At 41.7% G+C, this 20,978-nt stretch overlaps 2 protein-coding genes across 3 annotated transcripts in view; both read left to right on the forward strand.

Annotated features, from left to right (window-relative positions):
• Nucleotides 1-844: 844 nt before the first annotated feature.
• Nucleotides 845-7,443, forward strand: rhebl1 (Ras homolog, mTORC1 binding like 1). Of its 2 annotated transcripts, none has more exons than XM_041241737.1 (8): nucleotides 845-1,266; nucleotides 2,178-2,249; nucleotides 2,956-3,023; nucleotides 3,628-3,710; nucleotides 4,231-4,287; nucleotides 5,086-5,133; nucleotides 5,377-5,458; nucleotides 6,172-7,443. In XM_041241737.1, exons 1-8 carry the CDS (start codon nucleotides 1,215-1,217, stop codon nucleotides 6,262-6,264), a joined length of 555 nt encoding a protein of 184 aa, XP_041097671.1. In that variant the 5' UTR covers nucleotides 845-1,214; the 3' UTR covers nucleotides 6,265-7,443. The 2 variants fall into 2 exon arrangements, with proteins under 2 accessions (XP_041097671.1, XP_041097670.1); XM_041241736.1 differs by lacking the exon at nucleotides 845-1,266 and adding an exon at nucleotides 1,583-1,671.
• Nucleotides 7,444-10,526: 3,083 nt separating this feature from the next.
• kmt2d (lysine (K)-specific methyltransferase 2D) overlaps nucleotides 10,527-20,978 on the forward strand; it is a 44,912-nt gene continuing 34,460 nt past the window's right edge. The window contains exons 1-6 of the mRNA XM_041241724.1: nucleotides 10,527-11,422; nucleotides 18,118-18,202; nucleotides 18,612-18,723; nucleotides 19,210-19,442; nucleotides 20,047-20,156; nucleotides 20,454-20,616. Of these exons, the coding sequence (XP_041097658.1) occupies nucleotides 18,154-18,202; nucleotides 18,612-18,723; nucleotides 19,210-19,442; nucleotides 20,047-20,156; nucleotides 20,454-20,616 (667 nt within the window). The 5' untranslated portion in view covers nucleotides 10,527-11,422; nucleotides 18,118-18,153. The remainder of the gene's footprint in view (nucleotides 11,423-18,117; nucleotides 18,203-18,611; nucleotides 18,724-19,209; nucleotides 19,443-20,046; nucleotides 20,157-20,453; nucleotides 20,617-20,978) is intronic.

A 20,978-nucleotide genomic window follows, 5' to 3' on the forward strand; every position in this document is an offset into this window, starting at 1 on the left:
GACAGAAGTCCTTCAGCGGCAGTCGGTGGATATCTCGGCACCTCGTCGAGTATCGAGGGAAGTCCGCTCCGGTTTCTGACCTCAGCATTAAGAAACGACCCGTCGTCAGAGAGCCCTGTAAGGGCTGCGGGAATGTTTTTATCAGATTGAGTGAGAAAGTCTGGGTCCGTGTTCTTGCCAGTGTGTCACACACCCAGAGCCCGCACTCACCCACACCAACCCTCGTAAATCTATTTTTAAATATTTTATTTGCAGAACATTCTAGGGGGAGGGTGTGTGTGTGTGTGTGTTTGATTGAATGTCAGCCAAGGACACACGCCAGGTTAATACCGCTCTCTACTGGTCAACCGTGTGCATGACAACAACATTATATATGTATTCGTACGACCTTAACATGCAGCCTGCAGCATAGCTTTGCTTAAGCATTGCTTGGTAACTCGATTTGAAGAGCTTTTTGCCGTCAGAGACGTTGCCCAGGGGTCACCACAAGGAAGCAGCTCTTCTTGACCCCCACAACTACACTGGCTGTGCAGTACAGTTCAAATAATTCTTTTATCTGTGCCCCAGTAAATAACACGAAATAATTATATTTATTAATAGCCAGGACCGACTGTCACACACTGAGAAACAGGAGAGGGTCCTGGGGGTGTACGCCACAATATTTAGAGAGAAATAAAAATGAAATGTTCAGTTCCCCAGCCACCGTGTGCGTGTGCGTGTGCGTGTGCGTGTGTGTTTTTTTTTTTTTTTTGTTTTTTTTGCAGGGCTCACCCGTGTCACATGACAGGGGGTTCGGCGCGCAGCGTGGCTTCCCTCGCTTGGGCTCTCACGCTGGCGTCGACGCGGCGGCGTCTTTACGGCGGCGTGCGTGTCTCGTTTTCTACAGAGGAAGGCGCCGCTGCCGCGAGCGAGACGTTTTGTTTTTTTTTTTTGGAGAAAAAAAAAAGAAAGAAAAGATAATAACAGATCGATATATACTATTCAATCGATACCCGTATCGATTGGAAAGAGAAGGGGATCGCGAACAAGAGCTTTCCCTTCCCCCCCCCCCCAAAAAAAAAAAAAATTAATAAATCACTTGTGGAAAGTTTGTTATTGTCACGTGACCCGGGAGCTTAGCCTTTAAAGTTTTGTTTTGTTAGCTTTTTATTATTATTATTATTTTTTTTTTTTTTTTTTTTTTTTTTTCACTTTATTGTCATTTTTAATTAAACATGCCGCAGCCGAAGCACAGAAAGATCGCGGTTTTGGGTTATCGATCCGTAGGTAAGCGTGGCAACAGTTTTTATTTTATTTTTTATTATTATTATTATTATTATTTTTTATCTATTCGCGATCTCTTTTGAAAATGCGTTGGTGCTCTGGTGCAAGATAACCAAATCAAGCTCTCTGTTAGGTGCGTGTGTTCCGAGTGTTTGGAGCGGGTTTGTCCGGTGCCGAGGGAGGCGGAGCGCGGTTCGGTTTGGCTCGGAAATGTTCGGTATTATTATTCGCTTCGCTGCTCGTTCGCGTCGAGTTTGCGCTTCAGATAAGGAGAGCAGCGATTTTTACAATCTGCACATTGTGTCCTGAGCAGCGCACTGACCATGCAAGGCTGGAGCGTTTCTCTCTCGCCTCTGTGTCGGGAGGGAGCCCAGATCGCAATGAGAGCAGCAGTAGCACCTCAGATAGGTTCAGGATATTTTAGAAAGCTGTCTGCTTCAGTATCTATATGCAATTAGTAGTGATCGGCACGACTGCCATTATATTTGCACGCGTCCTTTCTTAGCGCAATATCTGCAAAGCTATGTTTCCATCAGTATATTAATGGTCATTAAATCAGTCGTTTCCTTAGCGTTGCTTTCAATATGTCATTGTTATAGTCTGTGTAATACCAGTGGGATTGTTATCGATACAGCTTCATGTTAGGATGATTTCGATCTTGCATTTTCAAATACTGTGCGTCCCCTTTTTTTCCTGTCAAAATTAAATACTCAGTAGAAATCGTAAGTGAATCTGGCACTGTTTTACCCAGTTCTTGGTCTTTTGTATTAAATAAGAAAGATATATTTTGTGATCGCAGGCGGGAAAGAGAATGAAAGGTTCTTTACCGGTGTGGTAAGTTAGTACTGTATGAATGTTGACAGGATGTCTTTTCTGATGGGATTTTGAATAATCTGTGTCTTCTCTCTCCACAGGAAAATCCTCTCTAACTATCCAGTTCGTGGAAGGACAGTTTGTAGATTCCTATGACCCCACCATTGAGAATAGTAAGTGCTCCTTGTCTACAAAAATATTACCATCAGTAAAACAACAACAAAAAAGCATTTGGTTTTATAACAACGTTTTATTTTTTTAATCATTAGATTTTTCTGTTATTTAAAATTGTCTAGACATTGTCAAATGTTTTATTTAATGAACCTGTTTTGTTTTATTGTGTTACAAGGTGATAAGGTACATCAAAGTGACACAACTGTGTTTAAAATAGGGAAGTAAAACTGTGGTCAACTTGTGTATTGGGTTGATAATTTTAACAAAATAATGATCATATTTCAATAAACCCCCAAGTAAGGGAGACTGCTGTGCTAACAAGGGACCAGCCTTGATTGGTTGAAAGGCCAGTTCTCCTTCTCAGACTTTTCCTATGTTCTAAATGAGGAGTAGATGACACCTTTGAAAGATCAGAGTGTTGTTGTAAAATATTGTAATCTAATACTGTTAAAAATAATTTGATGGTTTTAATAATCTTAGCTATCGGGTTGCTTGAGGGGAAATTCGTACAGAGTTGAAATTGAGATGAACAGCGACAGTGTAAAGATGTTTAGATCACTGTGATTCCAAGTAAAATAGTCGTTTATTTAAAAAAAAAAGAACTGCAAAGTTGCCTTTTTAGGAGCCAACATGTTCCAATAGTAGCTGCCCGATCTCCAGTAGCCGAGTCCCTGCTATTGCTAATGTGGCTTTCTCTACCCCCAGCCTTTAATAAAATGGTCTCGGTGAACGGACAGGATTTTAACCTGCAGTTAGTGGACACCGCGGGCCAGGCAAGTATGAATTAACGTGTTTGTCTTGCATGAGATTAAAGTGTTACAAACTAAAGCTAGTTTAAATAATAAATACATTTTAGTTAATGCATTTATTTTTTTAGTTGGCTGTTTTGCAGTGGTGTTTTTAGGTGCTGGTGTGAGTTAGCTCTCATTCTTTATGGAGTGCCTGCCTACCTTACAGGGGCTTTTACACTGTGGTGGGAAAGGGGAGAGATTGGGGTGGCGAGTGGGGCAACAGTGAAGTAATGAATTGGTGACTGTAATGTAATGTAATGGATCTTGAGTAAAACAGTACCTACTGGAATAAAACTAAACCCGAACATTTTAGTCTTGGTTTACCTAGAAACCTTGTAAAAGATTACCATATTATAAGCACACCAAAGTGGAACAGAGAACGGCGAAAGCCTGGAAAAGTGCAGGTAAGTGTATATATAGCCATGGGAAAAGAACAGACAAACTGAGAAATTGTCGTGCGTGTTTACTTTTATAAGTGAAGCAACAACTATTATAATGTAATAATGTGAATTGTAGGTAGCTAAGAATGAAAAGCTGAATAAAGAAACTCATCCCTGCTGAAATTCCTCTCTGTGTTTCCCTAAAGGACGAGTATTCGATCTTCCCTCAGTCCCACTCTATGGATCTTCACGGCTATGTGCTCGTATACTCTGTAACGTCAATGAAAAGGTATGTGCGAGTAAGCTGTCCTCGGATAGCCTTCGTTAGGCAAGGGGAGTTCAGCGCTTACAGTGAAGTCTGTGTTTGCTTATTGGACAATGTATTGAGTGGTATTTAGTCTGGCTGAATAAAACACAGTGGAACAGTTCAAAATGTATGAATTTATTGTATTGCTGTTACAATGAAACACTTAGTGCAGGTGTTTGTTGTGCTTGCATTTGTTGCTGGTAATCTAAAGTATGTGCGTTCCAATGTGACTTTGATGTAGTAATATTTAGTTGGAGTGCTTTGCACACATTGCGTTAAACTGAAAGAGAATAACGGGTCTGAATGAAAGGGGAGGGGTCTCGTTGAAAGAACTTCTTGTCTGGCTGTTCTGGGGTTTTAGTGCTGCATCTCCAAAACTGAAAACGCTACCAGGCTCAAGAAACACTGGCGTATATTCGAAGCAGCTTGAGTCTCTGTGGATTTGTTGCCCTGTATTTAAATCAGTAATTCTTAATATAATCTGTCTCGCTCTCCTCTCTAGTTTCGAGGTGATTCAGGTTCTCCATGATAAGCTGCTGGACATGGTTGGGAAAGTACAGTAAGTTTCATTGTCCCCAGTGGGCTTGGGGGGGGGGGGGGGGGGGGGGGGGGGGTTGATTAAAAGGGTGTTGTGGTGACAGGTGGGTGTAACAGTGTCTGTGCCTGTTATAAACACAACCACAGCAACCAAACGCATGAATTTATAACACAAGTCAGGGATGGCAATAAGACTCCCTTTGCATAGCGGTTTTACCCATTCCGGGTTTTACTGTGAGCTTGATTTAGCCACAGTGTGTATAGATAATAACAAGCTCAGGTGTCTTGCTAAACTCGTAGAAGAAGTAGGAAAGGATCAAACTGTTATGCAGTGGGAGTCTTCTTTCCGTTAAGTACTTCATAGATCTTGGATTGTCACAGTAAAATGTCTTTACATTTTCACTTCTATCCAAAGATGGTCTTGGAGCTAGCATGTGTACAGAATATCACAGTTCAGCCAATGAACAGGATTGATTTTTCAAATGTATTATTAGTGAAACGTACTTAACTCGGAATTCTCTTCAGAGTTGTATGACTGTGCTCTGTTGAAGTGCTAGTTACAGTGAAGGATGACATTTCAGTTTTAGAAAATAAAACATCCCTTCTAGTCTGATTGCTGCTGTTTGGAATTCAAACCTGCGGTGCGCAGGCACTTAGAACCAGTCTGTGTTTCCATTTTTAGATTAATAAACATTTGACACACCCTGAATCCATTGTTAAGATTATAGACACACCATGAATCTTTTGTAAAGACAATAGAAACAGGTTAGGAAGTACAGTTTTTTTTCTCCACGTTTACACAGTAAATATTTCTTTCCAGAGTGCCGACTGTTCTGGTTGGAAATAAAAAGGATCTTCATATGGAGAGGTAAGCTTTTTTTTTTTTTTTTTTTTTTTTTAAATGTAGGATTTCTGAGCGCTAACTGAGCCTATCAGAAATCATTGTTGGAGGAGGGGAGGTGGGAGAGGGAAGGAGAGGCTAAGACTACTTCAGCAGACTGAAAACTACTTCTGCTTTTTTTTTTTTTTTTGGTTTTGTTTTAAAATTGCACACCAATGCTTTTTATGTTAATGTAACTGTGTGACTGTGTCTCTTTCTGTCTTTCTCCAGGGTGATTAAACCAGAGGAAGGGAAGAAGCTGGCAGATTCCTGGGGAGCGGCCTTCATGGAATCATCGGCCAAAGAGAACCAGGTGGGGGGGGGTCGAGTACCCGCAACTGCGTGTTTCAAATAAAACCCATTTATTTATTTATTTTTCACATTCGTGTTTATTTTAAATGCATGCATTTTAGATTTTTCCATGCTGCGAGGTGCACCATGGAACTTTACGTTGTACTCTGTCATTAAATGTTGGGAGCCTCTTTTTCCATTGAACTACGCGAACATGTTGAGCACGTCACCTGACAACTCTACCTTCCAGATTTCAGTGTCTGTGAACCTTTACAAATGAGAGGAGGCTGCTTGTCCTGCTTCTAGCTCCTAGTTCCTGATGCGTGTAGTAGCTGCTTTGTGACCACCCTGTACTGTGATGTACAAACAGGCTTTTGTGATCAAACCCCTTTGTTTAGCTCGCCTCTGTTTGTGGCAGGGGTGTCACACTCAGCTCCTGGAGGGCCACAGTGTCTTGTGGCTTTCGTTCTACCCTGAGCTCTCAGTTACTTAATGGGTCTGATCAATTGATTAACTGGACAAATTTAACACTTCCCTTCAGGCCTCAACGTGTTTTACTGTAAAAGACCTTGAAAACATGAAATATGTCCAATTGAATACATAATCAGATCAGTGGAGTTTGAGCTTAAGTTAGAATGAAAACCAGAAGGACTGGAGTCTGCCCCCGCCCCCTCCCCAGTTTAAGGGCTCGCCCTGCCTCGCTCCGCTCACGGCTCCCGGCTTTGTGTTTCCCAGACGGCGGTCGAGGTGTTCAAGCGGATCGTCCTGGAGATGGAGAAGGCAGACGGGAATGCGCCGTCAGAGGAAAAGAAGTGCGCCGTGATGTAGCGACCCAGAGAGCCAGCCAGCCAATCCCGGCTCAGCCCAGACAATCCGGACTCATTTACCAGAAGAGACAGCCAATCCCGGCGCAGCCCACATCAAGAGCTAAACCAATCTCAACTCACACCAGATGACAAATGTTTGTATATAAACAGGTAGCCAAGCTGCAGCAGACTCCCATCGCACTTGGTCCAGCAGAAACAGCGGTCGTGTATTGATAGGGCCGTGGTGAGTGGCTTTGCCCCAGAGATACATAGAGGAGGTGGAGGGAAGCATTACTGTGGGTTGGGGATAGGGTGAGGGGAAGGAGTGGTGGTGTAATACTTAACCCTTTAAAGTACCAAATACATTTTTCAGAACACAAACTGCATTCACGTAATCTAGAAACATTTAGACTTTTGTGGTTGATCAAAATTAGAGTAAGTTATCATAGCAATATAGTTCGAGAGAAAATTAAAATGCTCCAAATAATTACGAAGTAGCGTGTCCTCAAAGAAGGGCACTTATCGTGTTCATGTAGGGTAGAGGGATAGGGTTCTGTAGGCAATCTGAGGGAGGGATACAGCCCTAGAGATAATACTATACAGGCTAGGTAGCCAAGGGGACAATAATTTACATTTTACCAAAGTTGAAATATTAATAATACCCTAAAAAAAAAAAACACCTTTTTTAAATTTGAATTTGTTGTAATAGTTTTTGCCGACTGTGAGAAACGTATTCATTGTGCCGAACTCTTTCCAAAATCTACATCAATCTACATTTACAGCAGCGCTTATAAGTTTAGGCCTCCCATTCCGATCATTCATTTAGCTTTGTGAATGCACTGTTACTAATACATTGCAGGCATTGTTGGCTTAGTTCTGTACCATTAGCATTGGTTTTAAACGTAGCATGCTGGTAAATGCTTTGTGAATATTCCCCTGAACTTTGAAATAACTTTTTGGATTTACCACAGCTCCTTTTTTAGATGACTTGTCACACCACGCACAAGATTTGTGCAGCAGTCTGGAGATATATTGTGCCTCTGTTCTTAACAGATTGGTTTCAGCTGATCAATACTGTTTTCTTTTCACCTGCAACCAGCAGAGCTTGATTAGATTCGGAACTGGTGATAGTCTGGGCTGAGGACCAAGAACCATGATGTTTCAAAATCAACTTTAATTACATGCCTGTCGGGGGGGGGGGGGGGGGGGGGGGGGGGGTGGGGGGGGGGGGGGGGGGGGGGGGGTAATATTGGAATGAATCGAGGGTGTCTGTATTTGTGTTTGTGAACACAGGATGGGGCTGTCTGGTTTTTGTGATCTCTTTCAGGATGAGAGTGGTCTGTCTGCTGTAGTACATGAAGGTGTTCGTAAACACATTGGCGGTATCTCAAGACCGAAAAACATTTTTGTGCTAACATAAGTAATTCATCCCTGACTTCAGAACCTTTTCTCTGCAGTTTTGTTGTGACTCCCCATTTTTTGATTGGTCTGTCTGGTCCCAGATCCCAGGATCCTTGGTTTCATAATGTAAATGTATCTGTTTTGGGCGCATATTAATTGCAACGAATTCAAAATCTCTCCTGAAATGAAAAAAACAGATCTAATAACAGCAATGCATTTACTCCTTGGTAATTTATAGTCTGACTTAGTTCGAAGTCTACTGTGGGTATAATTCACGAACGAGACGAGGCCACCCATCTGAACTGGTCTGGTTCCCAGTCTCTGATTGATCTCAGAACTTTGTGAAGTTGGATGTAGAATTGCTGCCCTCCTGCCCTGTACAGCCTGCCTCCCTGGCTCTGACGCCTGCTAGAACTTGCCACTGCCAGATTCCTTTTTTATTTGAGTCTCTGCTGTACAATCTGGCAGTCCTGCTTGGTTTTAGGGTGGGAAATGTGCCAATTCTGTATTTTATGAGTATTATTATTATTAAAATTTATATTTTATTTTGGAGACCGGTTTATTTAGAGCTTTCCTCTCCTGGACTGGCGTTCCTTTTCCCAGTTTGTATGTAGATAGCCATTTATAAGGATGTAATGTGTTTTTTGGGGTTTTGATTTTTTTTTTTTTTTTCTCTTTCAATACCTTTTAAGTTCAAAAAGTCGCCTGTACCCATCGTATGGTAGAAACTGCTTGATTTTTTTGTTTGTTTTGTTTTGGTTACTGCCCAGCTGAAGCGTCCAGGCAAGGAACCCAATATGTGCACAGTTATTACCAGGAGGTGTTACCTCATTTTAAACGTTCAAGGGCTTACAATAACCAGTTTCCAGGTTCTGTTCCTGTCAGTGGAAGAAGCAGGGGTGTGTTTTGCTTTTAAACGTGCTTCACGTGAAAACAATGCAAGCGCAGAGGCGGCTGCAATAGAAATAAAGGGTCTCTTAGCTGCCTGGGCCTGTTCTGAATGAGATGTAGATAGGAAGATAGCCGAAAAGGGGTTTTCTTTTTTTGTTTTTTACTCTGATTATACTGTTGACGTGCACATATGTGGTTCTTAAATGTAACGACTCAGTTATTGATTATTAATGATGATGATTATACAAATGACAGTGATCCTTATAAAGGCGTGTGGCTGTGTCTCATGCCTTGTCCACGCCCACCCCACAGCCCACCAAATACTTGAAGACTGAAGGCCACTCTGGGTTAACTCTGTCTGCTGACCAGCAGATCAATATGTGTGTTCTACTGGACCTACACACACACACACACACACACACACACACACACACACACACACACACTCTCACTGTAAACAGTTTTGTATATAAATAAATCCTTTTCTCCTTTAAGTGCTGTGCAAGTCTCCGTCTGTTTCTTCCGCTGTTCAGACACGTCTTGTGCTTGATAGGGGTTGTCGTGGATGATCAGCTTGAGGTCAGAACTGGTTTTTGAATATCTGTCTTATAAACGGGTGGTCTTACGCCACAGTGAATCATTTAGAAAATGTTTGACCCAAACACTGCGGGATAGGCCCGTCCAAATGACTTGCTTGCAAAAAAAATGTGTAAACGTTTTGTTCCCTAACCTCCCGCCCCACCATGTAGCAGCTTATTATTTTTCTGAATTGCTTTTAAATGTGCTCTGAACAGCTGTGATTGTGCTGGATCCCTCTCGTGTTACCTTTTCACACTGCTATGCTTTCTGTACTATAAATATAGTTTACACATATATTAGTGTGTGTGTAAGGTGGGGGCTTATAGGAGGGGTTGGAGTTGAGTTCCTGAAGTTTTTGCAGAATTTGGAAGGTAACCCTATCAAATTTAGGCTTTATGCTAAAACTGCAGTTACGACTGAAACTTAGGAATACCCACAGGGGACAAGTCTGCATTCCTATTTTCTCCCGTTAATGTAATACCTGGGACCCAGCTGATTATGTTTTTCATTGTCTACCCTTAGGCACACCTTTCTTATATCACAGCTGGGTTCCAGATAGAAAACACTAAACAACTAAGCACTGCCTGCTGCAATCCAGGGAAAAGTATGCGGTTTGTAGGGCAGGAGAGAAGCAATAACTGAACAAAATCTGAGCTCTGTTAACCGAAGTACATATTTGATCTGTTTTATCCTCATCAGAAGCATCCTCCTGGCCCAGAAAGCACACAGCTTGCATTAGCTTGTGATCACCCGCCAGTAAAACCCCAGTGTAGGTTTTCTTTTTACTACAAGCGAATGAGATGTCAATGGCATTCATCCCAAGGCTGTAACCAAATTAGACTGACCCACGTCAAATGAATGTAAAAATGTGACAGACCGACCAAATAGCTCCATGTGCCCCCAGGCTCGGATACTCCCAGTAACCTGAGCCAAAGAGTTCCCGGTGTTTCTTCAAGTGAACAAGCTCTTGTCTACGTTTAAGAGTAAGTGCAGTATACGGACTGACTTGGCAAGTCCAGATACCTCCAGAATCTCGCTGAGGAGCCTCGTTCAGTCAGCCCTATAGGTGTAGCAATTGTGCAACAACTTTCAAAAAACAAAAATGTGGACACAAGATAAGCATGATCATCTGATTAAATCACAATCAAGGTTAATATGTGTTATAATAATAATAATAATAATAATGATAATAATAATTTCAGCAGTGTAGTGTACCTGTTTTCATCTGTCAAGCGTTGGAGTTTATGCGATAGAGGCAGGTTTGGGTCTCAGTCCAGGTCAACTATCAGTCACCCAGGGGGGGTTGTGTATGGGGGGGGGGGAGCAACACACAAGCCACGTGGTGTAGCTGAATCCAGGCGGCAGGGAAGGGGTTACCCAGCGGAGGGATACGCACAGGGACACACAGCAGAGCGTGTTTGCTCAACATCTTGTTGGGTATCCTTCCTCGAGATCTCTAGAAACACGGCCTCTGGTTACCTGACGCAAATTCTCACGCAGTTGCTTGGTGCTTTCAATGTGTTTGTGTGCTGGGTGAGAAGCCAGTTAACATGACTTAAATCGGGACCGCACTGTTCTTGTGTTTAATTTTTAATTTTTTTTTTTTTTTTTTTTTTTTTTTTGAAGGGGATAAAGAGGCGCCTTGTGACTGTGTTTCTCTCTAGGTTAAAAATGGCTGCCCTAACCAACTCTTGGTAATTGCCGCTAGCCCCATAGCAAACAGGGACTGCAAGTAAAACATACATTATAAATACAAGGGAAGGAGGAAAACAAATATTATCGTTATTATTACATGAACGCAACGCCAAGCCCTTGACGGATGTGAACGGGAATAGATGTGTGTGCGAGAGGGGACACATTGTAGCGCTACAACGCAAAGTTAAAAGCAAACCGGACGGTGTGTGTTTTGTTTTTTGCTTTTTTTTTGTTGCTGCAAATTTAAATGAAACTAACAGGGATATCTTTCTCAAGAAGCGGATTGCAACTAAAGAAAAAAGCCTGGCCAGTTGCAACATTGTTATTTCTGTCGGGAGTTGAACACTGGGGGAGAGGAGGAGGAGGAGGAGGCGGGCGACAGAGGAGGATTGTATTTTTACCCTGCTAAGTTTTATTCGGATCTCTTGGTGTTTTTTTTTTTTTTTTTGTTCGTTTGTTTGTTTTTTAAAGGCATCTTTGTATCTGTAATTCGTATGTTCTCGATCGGGCGCTTCCCAGTTTTTGGTTTTATGATTCGAAGTGAGATTAGCCAGCGCTTCTTTCCAAATGGGAGTATTTTGACGTGCGAAGGTTGCAAGACTGCAGTGTAAAAGGTTAGTTTTTTTATTATTATTTTTAATTACGCCAACTTAATTTCCCTAACTAAAAAAAAAAAAAAAAAATGTGTTTTGCTTTCAAAGTATGTGTGCGCGTTTTGCACGTGTCGCTGTTTTACAATTCGGATGTTATTTTAATGTTTTTTAAATGGTTTTGAAAACTCTTGCTTTTTATATCGATAAATTAATCGATACAGTTGCTGACTGTCCTGGAGAGACGGCTGTTATTGGGGGGGGGGTTGATAAGTTGTAATATTTATTATTAATTTTAAAACGAGGGTTGTTTTCCATGGTAAACTCTTAGATTGTTGGCTAATTTCGGATGCCTTTTAAAATGTAAATACGTGGAGTTAAAATACAGTCATGTGCATAGTTCAATAAGCAAATCTGATTTTAAAATGGTAACAGTTTTTATTTTTAGTCCCGATTGTTTGATACTGAAGCATTGTGTTGTCTTTTAGATAGACAAGGCAGATTTGACAGATATATCTTCCTAATGGAAGGCCTCATTAGAATACATCTCCATTTTAATTAGCGACCAAATGTCTTTTGTTTAAACCCCCTCTCCCCCCCCCCCCAAATATCAAACCAAATTCAAATTAAACTGTTTTTAATGTCTGTAAAACGGTATTACTCTATAGATATCTCTATACGTGTATCTATTACAACGTTACCGAAAATCTACTTTAAAAAAAAATACTGTTCTAGAAAGATTCTCCATATGTAAAATAAAGAGCGAACTGGGGTTAAGCTGAAGATAATCGGCCAGTAACACACATTGGGAATTGGGATCTGCCCTCCAAGGAGTAACGGTATACACTTGCATGTGTAATTTCAATGGTCAGTGGTATTCGTTAGGCTGTCCTGTAATAAAATTGGGCAGGTTTAATGGAAGTAAACGCATTGTATGGCCGCTTTCTCCTGAAGAAATCCAGTAGTGCCACTAACAAAGTGACCCCGTCGTGGGGCAGCTTGGAGTGGAACAGTCTGGGACATTTAAATCTGCGGCGGTTCTGTAGAAAAGCGAACCATGTTCTCATACCCGGTCACAAACACGGAGTTTCGACCGGGAATTGGCAGTGCCTTGTTTAAGGCCATTTTTTTGTTTATTTGACTAAGAGAATTCCCTCCCAAAATACACCTGGCCAGGCTAGTTTTACACCCGCACACCTCTGCGCGGCCTAGCAGCGGGGCCCACTTTCCACATTAACACCGCATCACCCGATCTTTCCAGAGAGATTTCGTCGCGCTGCCTCGCATTTTCAGTTCAGCACTGTCGATTTAGTTCCCCAATTGTACTGAGCGACGGGGAAGATGCAGGACTTTACAATTGCTACATGACAAATTCCAATTCTGTCCACTAAAAACAGCTGTAAGTGTACAACAGGTATGGCAGTACCCTTGGTGTGCATCATGTTGCCAGGTCCTGATTCTTGGCTCCCATAATTAACACAGTCCAAAGCAAAGCTACAACCTGCCACACTGTGTGTCGTCTTTCAGTTAACTGAAGTGCAAGGAGTCTGTTACAATGATGAAGGAATTATCAGTCCTTGTTCTGTGGCTGTGCTCTGTACAGTGGTACCCGTGAGCCCTGGGCAATTAGAGTAGGGTTATGCAATGTATTGCCAAACTATTTCTTTGTCAACACAAACTCTCAGAACGTGACTCGCTGAGTAATATTAATAACACAATCTTGGTCTAGCCAGCCAGCAGCAGGGGTTTCACCTGAACGCATCTTTAGAAAAACAAAAGCTGTGCTTGCATGTGAGCCTCGCTCGCAGCCTGCACCGATTTTCATCGTTTCAAATGAACCTTTTTGCTTTTTTTAAAAAAAATTTTTTAACTACCTGTGCAACACACATTCATGCATCACCCTTCCGTTTCTAGAGAACCGCTTGTCAAAATGCCGACGAAACTTGGTAAGGACATTCTCGAAAGATGAACAGGTAATCTGTACTGATAGGAAACCCCAAAAAAGACTGCAGCCAGGAGATTTTCTATTGGTAGAAACCACTTTTAAGTTTAAGCACTTCAGAATGTATTTTCCCTTAATTTTGGGTGTTGACTTGAATGGGTTGAACTGCTTTCTGCAACACCCTTAAACTCAAAGAAAACTTAAGGTTGGGGGGGACGGACACTTTAAATTAAGGTGTTTTATGCAACTGGCTATTGGTCTGGATGTTAGTGTGATCAGATTTGAATTGGGGTGTGCTCTCTTGCTTGGCTAAAGGCTAGCCAATGTAGTGCTTGGACAAGGACTGCCATCTTCTTTTTTTTTTTTTTCTAACAAAAAAAAAAAACTGTGGCCAGTAACTCTGGTTCAGTTTCCTTTCTTTCTGAAGGCAGTTAGTCTTGATAGAGCGCTTCCTTGAATAAAGGGAGGGATAACGGGTGACTGTAAATCTCTTAATGCAGGTGGTACCCCTTGGTTCCTGTAAGTGTGTGTGGTTTACAAGAATAACTGAACTTGTGGTGTGCTTTGTTGCTGTTCTTCCTTGGACACAATGCTGAGCATTGTGTGTGTGGCAAGATCTGTAGCTTTTGGTACTGTACTGGAAACACGTGGCTCTAAACAACAATACAGATCTCTGGTGTCTTCATGAGGAAGGGGAAAAGACTATAATTAACAGTTTTAATACTACACCTGCACACACAGTTGGGATCAACATTGTAGAAGCGCTACGCTCCAGACCTTCTTGAGACAGGTTGTGACATCTCTATGTTTCTCTCCAAGTATCAGTGTTTCATTTTTGATACCTTGATTAAGACAATCAACAGATGCTATTTTGAATATTTTAACATCGCATATAAAATGTGAGAGGCAGACTTTGTGATAAGGGACTCGTTTTAAGTACTGTATTCATATTTGTACAGCACTTGGTTTTGGATATTGACATGTACTTTATACAGATGAAACTGTATTTGGCCCAGTGTTTTTAAACTAATTTTATAAAAAGGTATTTTGTTTGTAACGCAGTTGCCTGTTTCAATTAGTTTGTGGTTTACCTTTCTGTACTGGTCAATGAATCGGTTACATGTTGAAATCCATTTCAGAAGTTCATTTCTCAAATGTAATAAATATGAATGACTGTACCATGTCCTATCTGACTATGAAAGAACATTGAAGAAACAGGTGGAGGCTAGTAACGGCTGATTTGATCTCAGAACCTGGTCAAGTTGGATTTTAAAGGATCTAAGTGTTTCTGCCTCAACAGCACGACTAGGCAGCCCCTTCCATACCCTCACCACTCCCTGTGTGAAGAAGAGTCTCCTTCAACAACATGACTAGGCAGCCCCTTCCATACCCTCACCACTCCCTGTGTGAAGAAGAGTCTCCTTCAACAACACGACTAGGCAGCCCGTCCCATCCCCTCACCACTCCCTGTGTGAAGAAGAGTCTCCTTCAACAACACGACTAGGCAGCCCGTCCCATCCCCTCACCACTCCCTGTGTGAAGAAGAGTCTCCTTCAACAACATGACTAGGCAGCCCATTCCATCCCCTCACCACTCTCTGTGTGAAGAAGAGTCTCCTTCAACAACATGACTAGGCAGCCCATTCCATCCCCTCACCACTCCCTGTGTGAAGAAGAGTCTCCTTCAACAACATGACTAGGCAGCCCGTCCCATCCCCTCACCACTCCCTGTGTGAAGAAGAGTCTCCTTCAACAACACGACTAGGCAGCCCGTTCCATCCCCTCACCACTCCCTGTGTGAAGAAGAGTCTCCTTCAACAACACGACTAGGCAGCCCGTTCCATCCCCTCACCACTCCCTGTGTGAAGAAGAGTCTCCTTCAACAACACGACTAGGCAGCCCCTTCCATCCCCTCACCACTCCCTGTGTGAAGAAGAGTCTCCTTCAACAACACGACTAGGCAGCCCGTTCCATCCCCTCACCACTCCCTGTGTGAAGAAGAGTCTCCTTCAACAACACGACTAGGCAGCCCCTTCCATACCCTCACCACTCCCTGTGTGAAGTGTCTAAATAAATTCCCCCTGTCCTATATATGTCAACTTCATTTACAGCCGTGTGCTCTGGTCCTGATTTAGACGAAGTAAGGGGTTGCATCCTTTAACAAGGGACAAGACGAGGGTTTACGAAACCGTGCAGTTTATCCTAATCGCAATAATGACTCTTCCCATCGGTTTATGCCTTGTTTTTGTTTGGGTACTTGCCAGTTATATAATGTAAATGAGTTGTAGAGTTCATGTTGCCGATTTAATGTTGATTTTCGCTATCGGTTAAGCGGAAAGGTTATTTTTTATTTTTTTTATTTGCTTTGGTGTCGCATTCTTAAGAGGCGTGTTTTTATTTGATCTACAAATACAGTATAATAAGCATTTGGCGTTGTTTGTCGCGTACAGTGTTGGCTGACAGCTCGATTTTGTCGACCTCGGAACTTTTATTTTCTGTTGAAGGGTTCCCGTACAGGAAGTGTTGTAGGACCCGGAAGCTGTGTTTCCTTTGTGTCTCCAGCTCTAGGGTCGGAGTTTGGACACAGGGTTTCGTGTATTTATTTATTTATAGATTTTAATATATAAGCTATTTATTTCTAGTTGAAGCGCGTAATTGTTTTTTTTTTTTTTTTACAATGTGCTTCGGTTCTCTGAAGTCTGCCCGTTGTGAGATTGGCAATTCTCTTCGTGTCAGGGGATTTTAAATCTCTCTAATCCGCAGGTTTGAGTTGCATTTATACGTTTATATAGTCGCTCGTTGTTTTATTGGTCTGTATGTATATTTAATATATATATTGTGAGTGTTTTGTAAATATTCTGTTCTAGAACGGTTGGGCGCTTTTCGTTCTTAACTGAAGTGAGGCGTAAATAATAACCCAGTGCTACTCGACTGTTTAAAAACAAACAAACAAACAAACAAACAAACAAAGCAAAAAGCAGGGATCTGCAGACCTGAATCTGTGTGTGTGTTCCAGGTTAATGCAGTTTTACACTCGCTGTGAAAATTGTTTTTTGTTCCTGTAACTAAATTCTACGGTAGGCTGTCGGCATAATTTGATTTGAACGTTGCTGCTACTTATTATTATTATTATTTTGTACATTGAGCCACTTAACAATTAATTTCTTAATTAGAAAAACTGCTAATTGTGTATTTAAGACCACCTTGTATATGGATGTCCTTTTTTTGTTAATGAGAAAGAAGTAGTAGGTTTTGACTTTACAGGGTGTAATAGTGTTGGAGCAGGAACAGGTTGGTTCAAGTTTTAGACTATAGGTACTGGTGGGTGAATAATCTTTTAGCAAAGTGATCTGTCACAATTTGTTTGATCCGTTCCTGGTTTTATTACGAGCTTAACAGAACACACCTGAGGGTGTCACCTATATACACACTGTGGCTCATCAAGCTTGTAGTAAACGCTGGTCTGGCTGAAATTGCTATGCAGTAAGAGGCTTACTTCCATCCTTCTGTATTTTATTATATTTATTTTCAAAAGCAGGCTAGCCCTGAATTGAGGTTAGGTTTAGGTCAGGCGTGGTTTAAGACTTTAATCAGTGATGAGTTTAATTGATTTGTATTGCTGACGTGTTTTTTTTTTTTTCCTATGGTATTAAAACAATAAAGTCTCTTAGAGAGGAAATATCTTGATCTAATCCAAGTGTTAGCCTTTCATGAGAACAGATACACACAGAAAAAAAAAACACTTCTGTGCTTTTTATATAGAGACATGTGAGAGACGCAAATGCATGATGAGCAGGATGCCATAAAAATGTCAATGAGAAATGTATATATTGTGTGTCCAAAACTACTTTTTTTTTAAATGTTCAGCTATTTTCAATATTTCATCTGTGAAAGGGTTAAAGTCATTGAATTGGAAATGCAGACATGTATTAAAAAAAAAAAAAAAAAAAAAAAGTAAAATGTTTGGATATTATTAGTCAGCCAGGACCTGAGGTGTCTGATTAAAGTGAAGTAGGCTGTGAACCTGATGAACTGTCCCGTGTTTCAAACCATAGCCTTGTATTGAAACGTTGCGTTCGCTTAGTTTAGTGCCTGGCTGGAAGCTTTAGTGTTCTTCAATCTCTATTTTCAGCCCCATGTGCGTCATTTGTATTTTATCCCATCAGGAGAAGCAGGTAGCTGCAGTAGATGGTTACAGATTTTAAGAAGCTGTTTATAGCTCATGGCGCAAAACAAATGAACCCTATACTATTATATTTGATACCTCTGCGCCACCTTTTCATATACAGGGTGGTTACAGAGAGTACATTTGCAGTGTCAGCGCTCCATATCATTGATGCATTAAACTTACTTTCTAATCACCCTGTATATTATTTAAAAAACAAAATGTAAATCTAAAATTTGACCCAATTGCACGTAGTTTTGTACAGTTGCAAGGTCGCCCTGAAACGTGTTGATGTAGTCTTGTAAGCCAGCACAGGTGGGGTAAGGTTGTACAACAAAACATTCCCTTTTTTAACATTGAATTCCTGTTTAACATCAATAAATGGGAGGTACTCCTTTTTTTTTTTTAATTTTAAATAGTTACAAAGAATGGGGTGTATTCAGTGCTTATTGCGAGTCGGATTTAAAATAAGATTAATGCTTGGACCAATGATGAAAAACCTCCCTGCAGGACCAGCTGTGCTGCTTTGATTTGCAGTTGATCTGCTGAACTGACAGTGTATCTGCTTCCTCCTTTTTTTTGTAACTGTTGTGTAACTGCTTCTTGTTTTCAGGTCTCTCTGCCAGGGAGATCGGGTTCAGGGGAAGGAATGGATGAACAGAAATCGAACAGCGAGGAGAAGGACTCGGAAACTTCGGGTAACTACATTGCATTTGTTAACTGGGCTCTTCTATGTGGGTCAGTATTGCAAATAGCTAAATAGGTGGGTGTTTGGCAGCACTGGAGGCTGAATCTCCCTCGTTTCAGACCATGGATAGCACAAGCAGTGTCACTGGAGGACCTCCTAAATGTGCCAAAAGAGTTCCTGAAGCCTGCCCTGGCCTGGAGGGAGCACCATTTCTCTTAGGGGTGGGGGATCAGTCCAGCTTCCATGCCTCAAGCCTGCCCTGGACTGGAAGGATCCCCCCTCTCCCTGTACTTTGAGTGTCGAGTTAAGACTCCATTTACAATTAAGACCAGAGATGAGTTTTTGAACCTAGTGTTCCAGAGGTTGAAGCCTAGTGATTAATTTTATCTTGCCAACCCCCCCCCCCCCCCCCCCCCCAGCTGATGACAGCGCCCCCCCAGAGCAGGCTGCCCCTTGTGAGGGGGACCCAGAGCCACCAGCTGCCACCTCCAAGACTAAGGAACCCACATCGGATCCCCCAGACCAGCCCAGGTAACGCCACTCCTGCACTAGCTAAACAGCGGTTTCAGCAGCAAGCCCCTCAATGGATCCCTCAGTATGGTGAACTCTTTCAGGAATCGGAGCGTTCTCTAGGTGCTGTGGTGCTTGTTAGATAACTTGATTGATTCCACGTGTTCTCGCTTGCTTTCTGTGCTCTTTAAGCCTGATATCTGCTATTAGCTGCTGTGTTGCTGCTACTATATCATGTATTATGCTATAATCGTGTATTTTCCACTGTATTTAACCTTTGTGATGGTGCTCCACTCTGAAAGGCGCTATTTAAAATAAAGATTCATAACTGCCATTCATCTATCTTAATCACAGGCCTGGAGTATTTAAAGAGGGGAGCGATGGGCATGTGGGGGGGTAGTCTTATTTAGATAGAATTCAAGGCTACGAGTAAGGTGAGGAAGATGAGATCTAATCTCCTGCTTTTGATGAACTCTCTCTTAATATCGCTGTGATGTTTCGGCTCAGCAGGGAGAATCAGCGGTGTTGTGCTTTCTGTAACTGTGGCGGGAGGAGTTTACATGGGCAGAGAGAACTGCGCTGCTTTGAACCCTCGGATAACAGGCCAGCGCTGCCCCCTGAGAGTGACCAGGCTGCTGGACAGATCGGGGAGGAAGCGCGGGCACAAGGGCTCTCGGATGACCTGTCCAGCATTGGCTTTGCAGACGGCTTCTCGGCGTCTTTACTGTTTGACCGAACAGGTAACACTTCGTTTTAGAAGTGTTTTTTAGTACATCAGAATGTGCAAGATCTTCTGTGTAAATTTGTTTACACATCCATGGCCAAAACTGGAAACCATTATAGCAGTACAGTATTTCAGTTACATTTCGAAATGTCACATTTTTCAATTTGTTCATTTTTCAGTTTTTATATATATATATATATATATATATATATATATATATATATATATATATATATATATATATATATATATATATATATATAGTGTATGTAGTTTTTGTGTTTCAATACATTCAATAATTAATTAGTAAGTAGTGCATCAGTAAGTTCATTCAACTTTGAAGCGAAGTTAGTTCATTCTCTGGGTGATGCAAAACTCTTGGCCGCAGGTGTATGTGTGTGTATATGTATACGTGTGTGTGTGTGTCATATATGTAAAATATATAAGTAATATATGTTCAGATGTAAAATGCATATCTACTTCACACGTAAGAAATATAGAAATACTAACATGTTTCAATTCATTACTGAAGACACTGGTGATGGTACCTTTATGGAAGAATTGTAATCGTATCTCATCCTGTGTTAAATGTAACGTTGCCCTTCTGTGTGGTTCTACAGGTCGTTGCTGGGCTCATCACTGGTGCGCAGCCTGGTCAGCAGGAGTTCAGCAGGACAGTAGCCAAGGACTAGCTGGTGTGGACCGGGCAGTCGCCTCAGGGGTCAAGCAGGTCAGCCGGTCCTCCTCCAGCTTTCTCAATTGCCGTGTGCACAGGCTTCAAATAGGATCCGTTCACAGAGCTTTCATTTTATAAAGCAAAAAAAAAAAAAGTTTTAGCTGTTATATATATTAGTAGCCGTTTGCTCTTTTGAAATGGATCAGAGTACCAACATGGTTATGTTCAAGGGTAGAAAAATATTGTCCATGTGTAGCCTTGTGTGGGTGGGAGTTACAGCAGTGTATAAAGTGTTGTCTTTTATAATGGGTCTGTTGTATTTGACCAATCAATCTCTCTCTCTTGTTGCAGCGATGTGAATACTGTAAGAGGCTGGGTGCAACCATTCGGTGCCAGTCGGAAGCGTGTTCGCGGTTCTATCACTTCCCCTGCTCTGCGGCCAGTGGTTCATTCCAATCCATGAAGCATTTAGCCCTTCTTTGTCCAGAGCATGTGGATAAGGCAGTTGAAATAGGTACGGAAGGGAAGCCATGTTCTGAGCACGACAGTTTCTGAAACACCTTAGACAGTTTTCAGTGTGATGCAAAACAGACCTCAAATTAAGCAATTTTTGGGGGGGGCTTTTATGTGATTGAATGAATGCCGTTTTGCAACGTTTTATGCAACGCAAAGTCAAATCGGTTTGTTTTTTATTGCAGTGACAAGTTTACACAAGTTTCTCTTAAAGGAACCAAGCATCCAATGTTACAAAAGCAGCAAGTTAATATGATGCAACTCAGATTAATAGCTCCTAAAGTGGAAGACTGTCAAATCACAGATTTCATGCTCGCATTGAAATGTGCAGAATAAAAAAAAAAAAAAAATGTAACAGATTAT

The sequence above is a fragment of the Polyodon spathula genome, unplaced genomic scaffold, assembly GCF_017654505.1.
Source record: "Polyodon spathula isolate WHYD16114869_AA unplaced genomic scaffold, ASM1765450v1 scaffolds_811, whole genome shotgun sequence".
Taxonomy (NCBI): Eukaryota; Metazoa; Chordata; class Actinopteri; order Acipenseriformes; family Polyodontidae; genus Polyodon; species Polyodon spathula.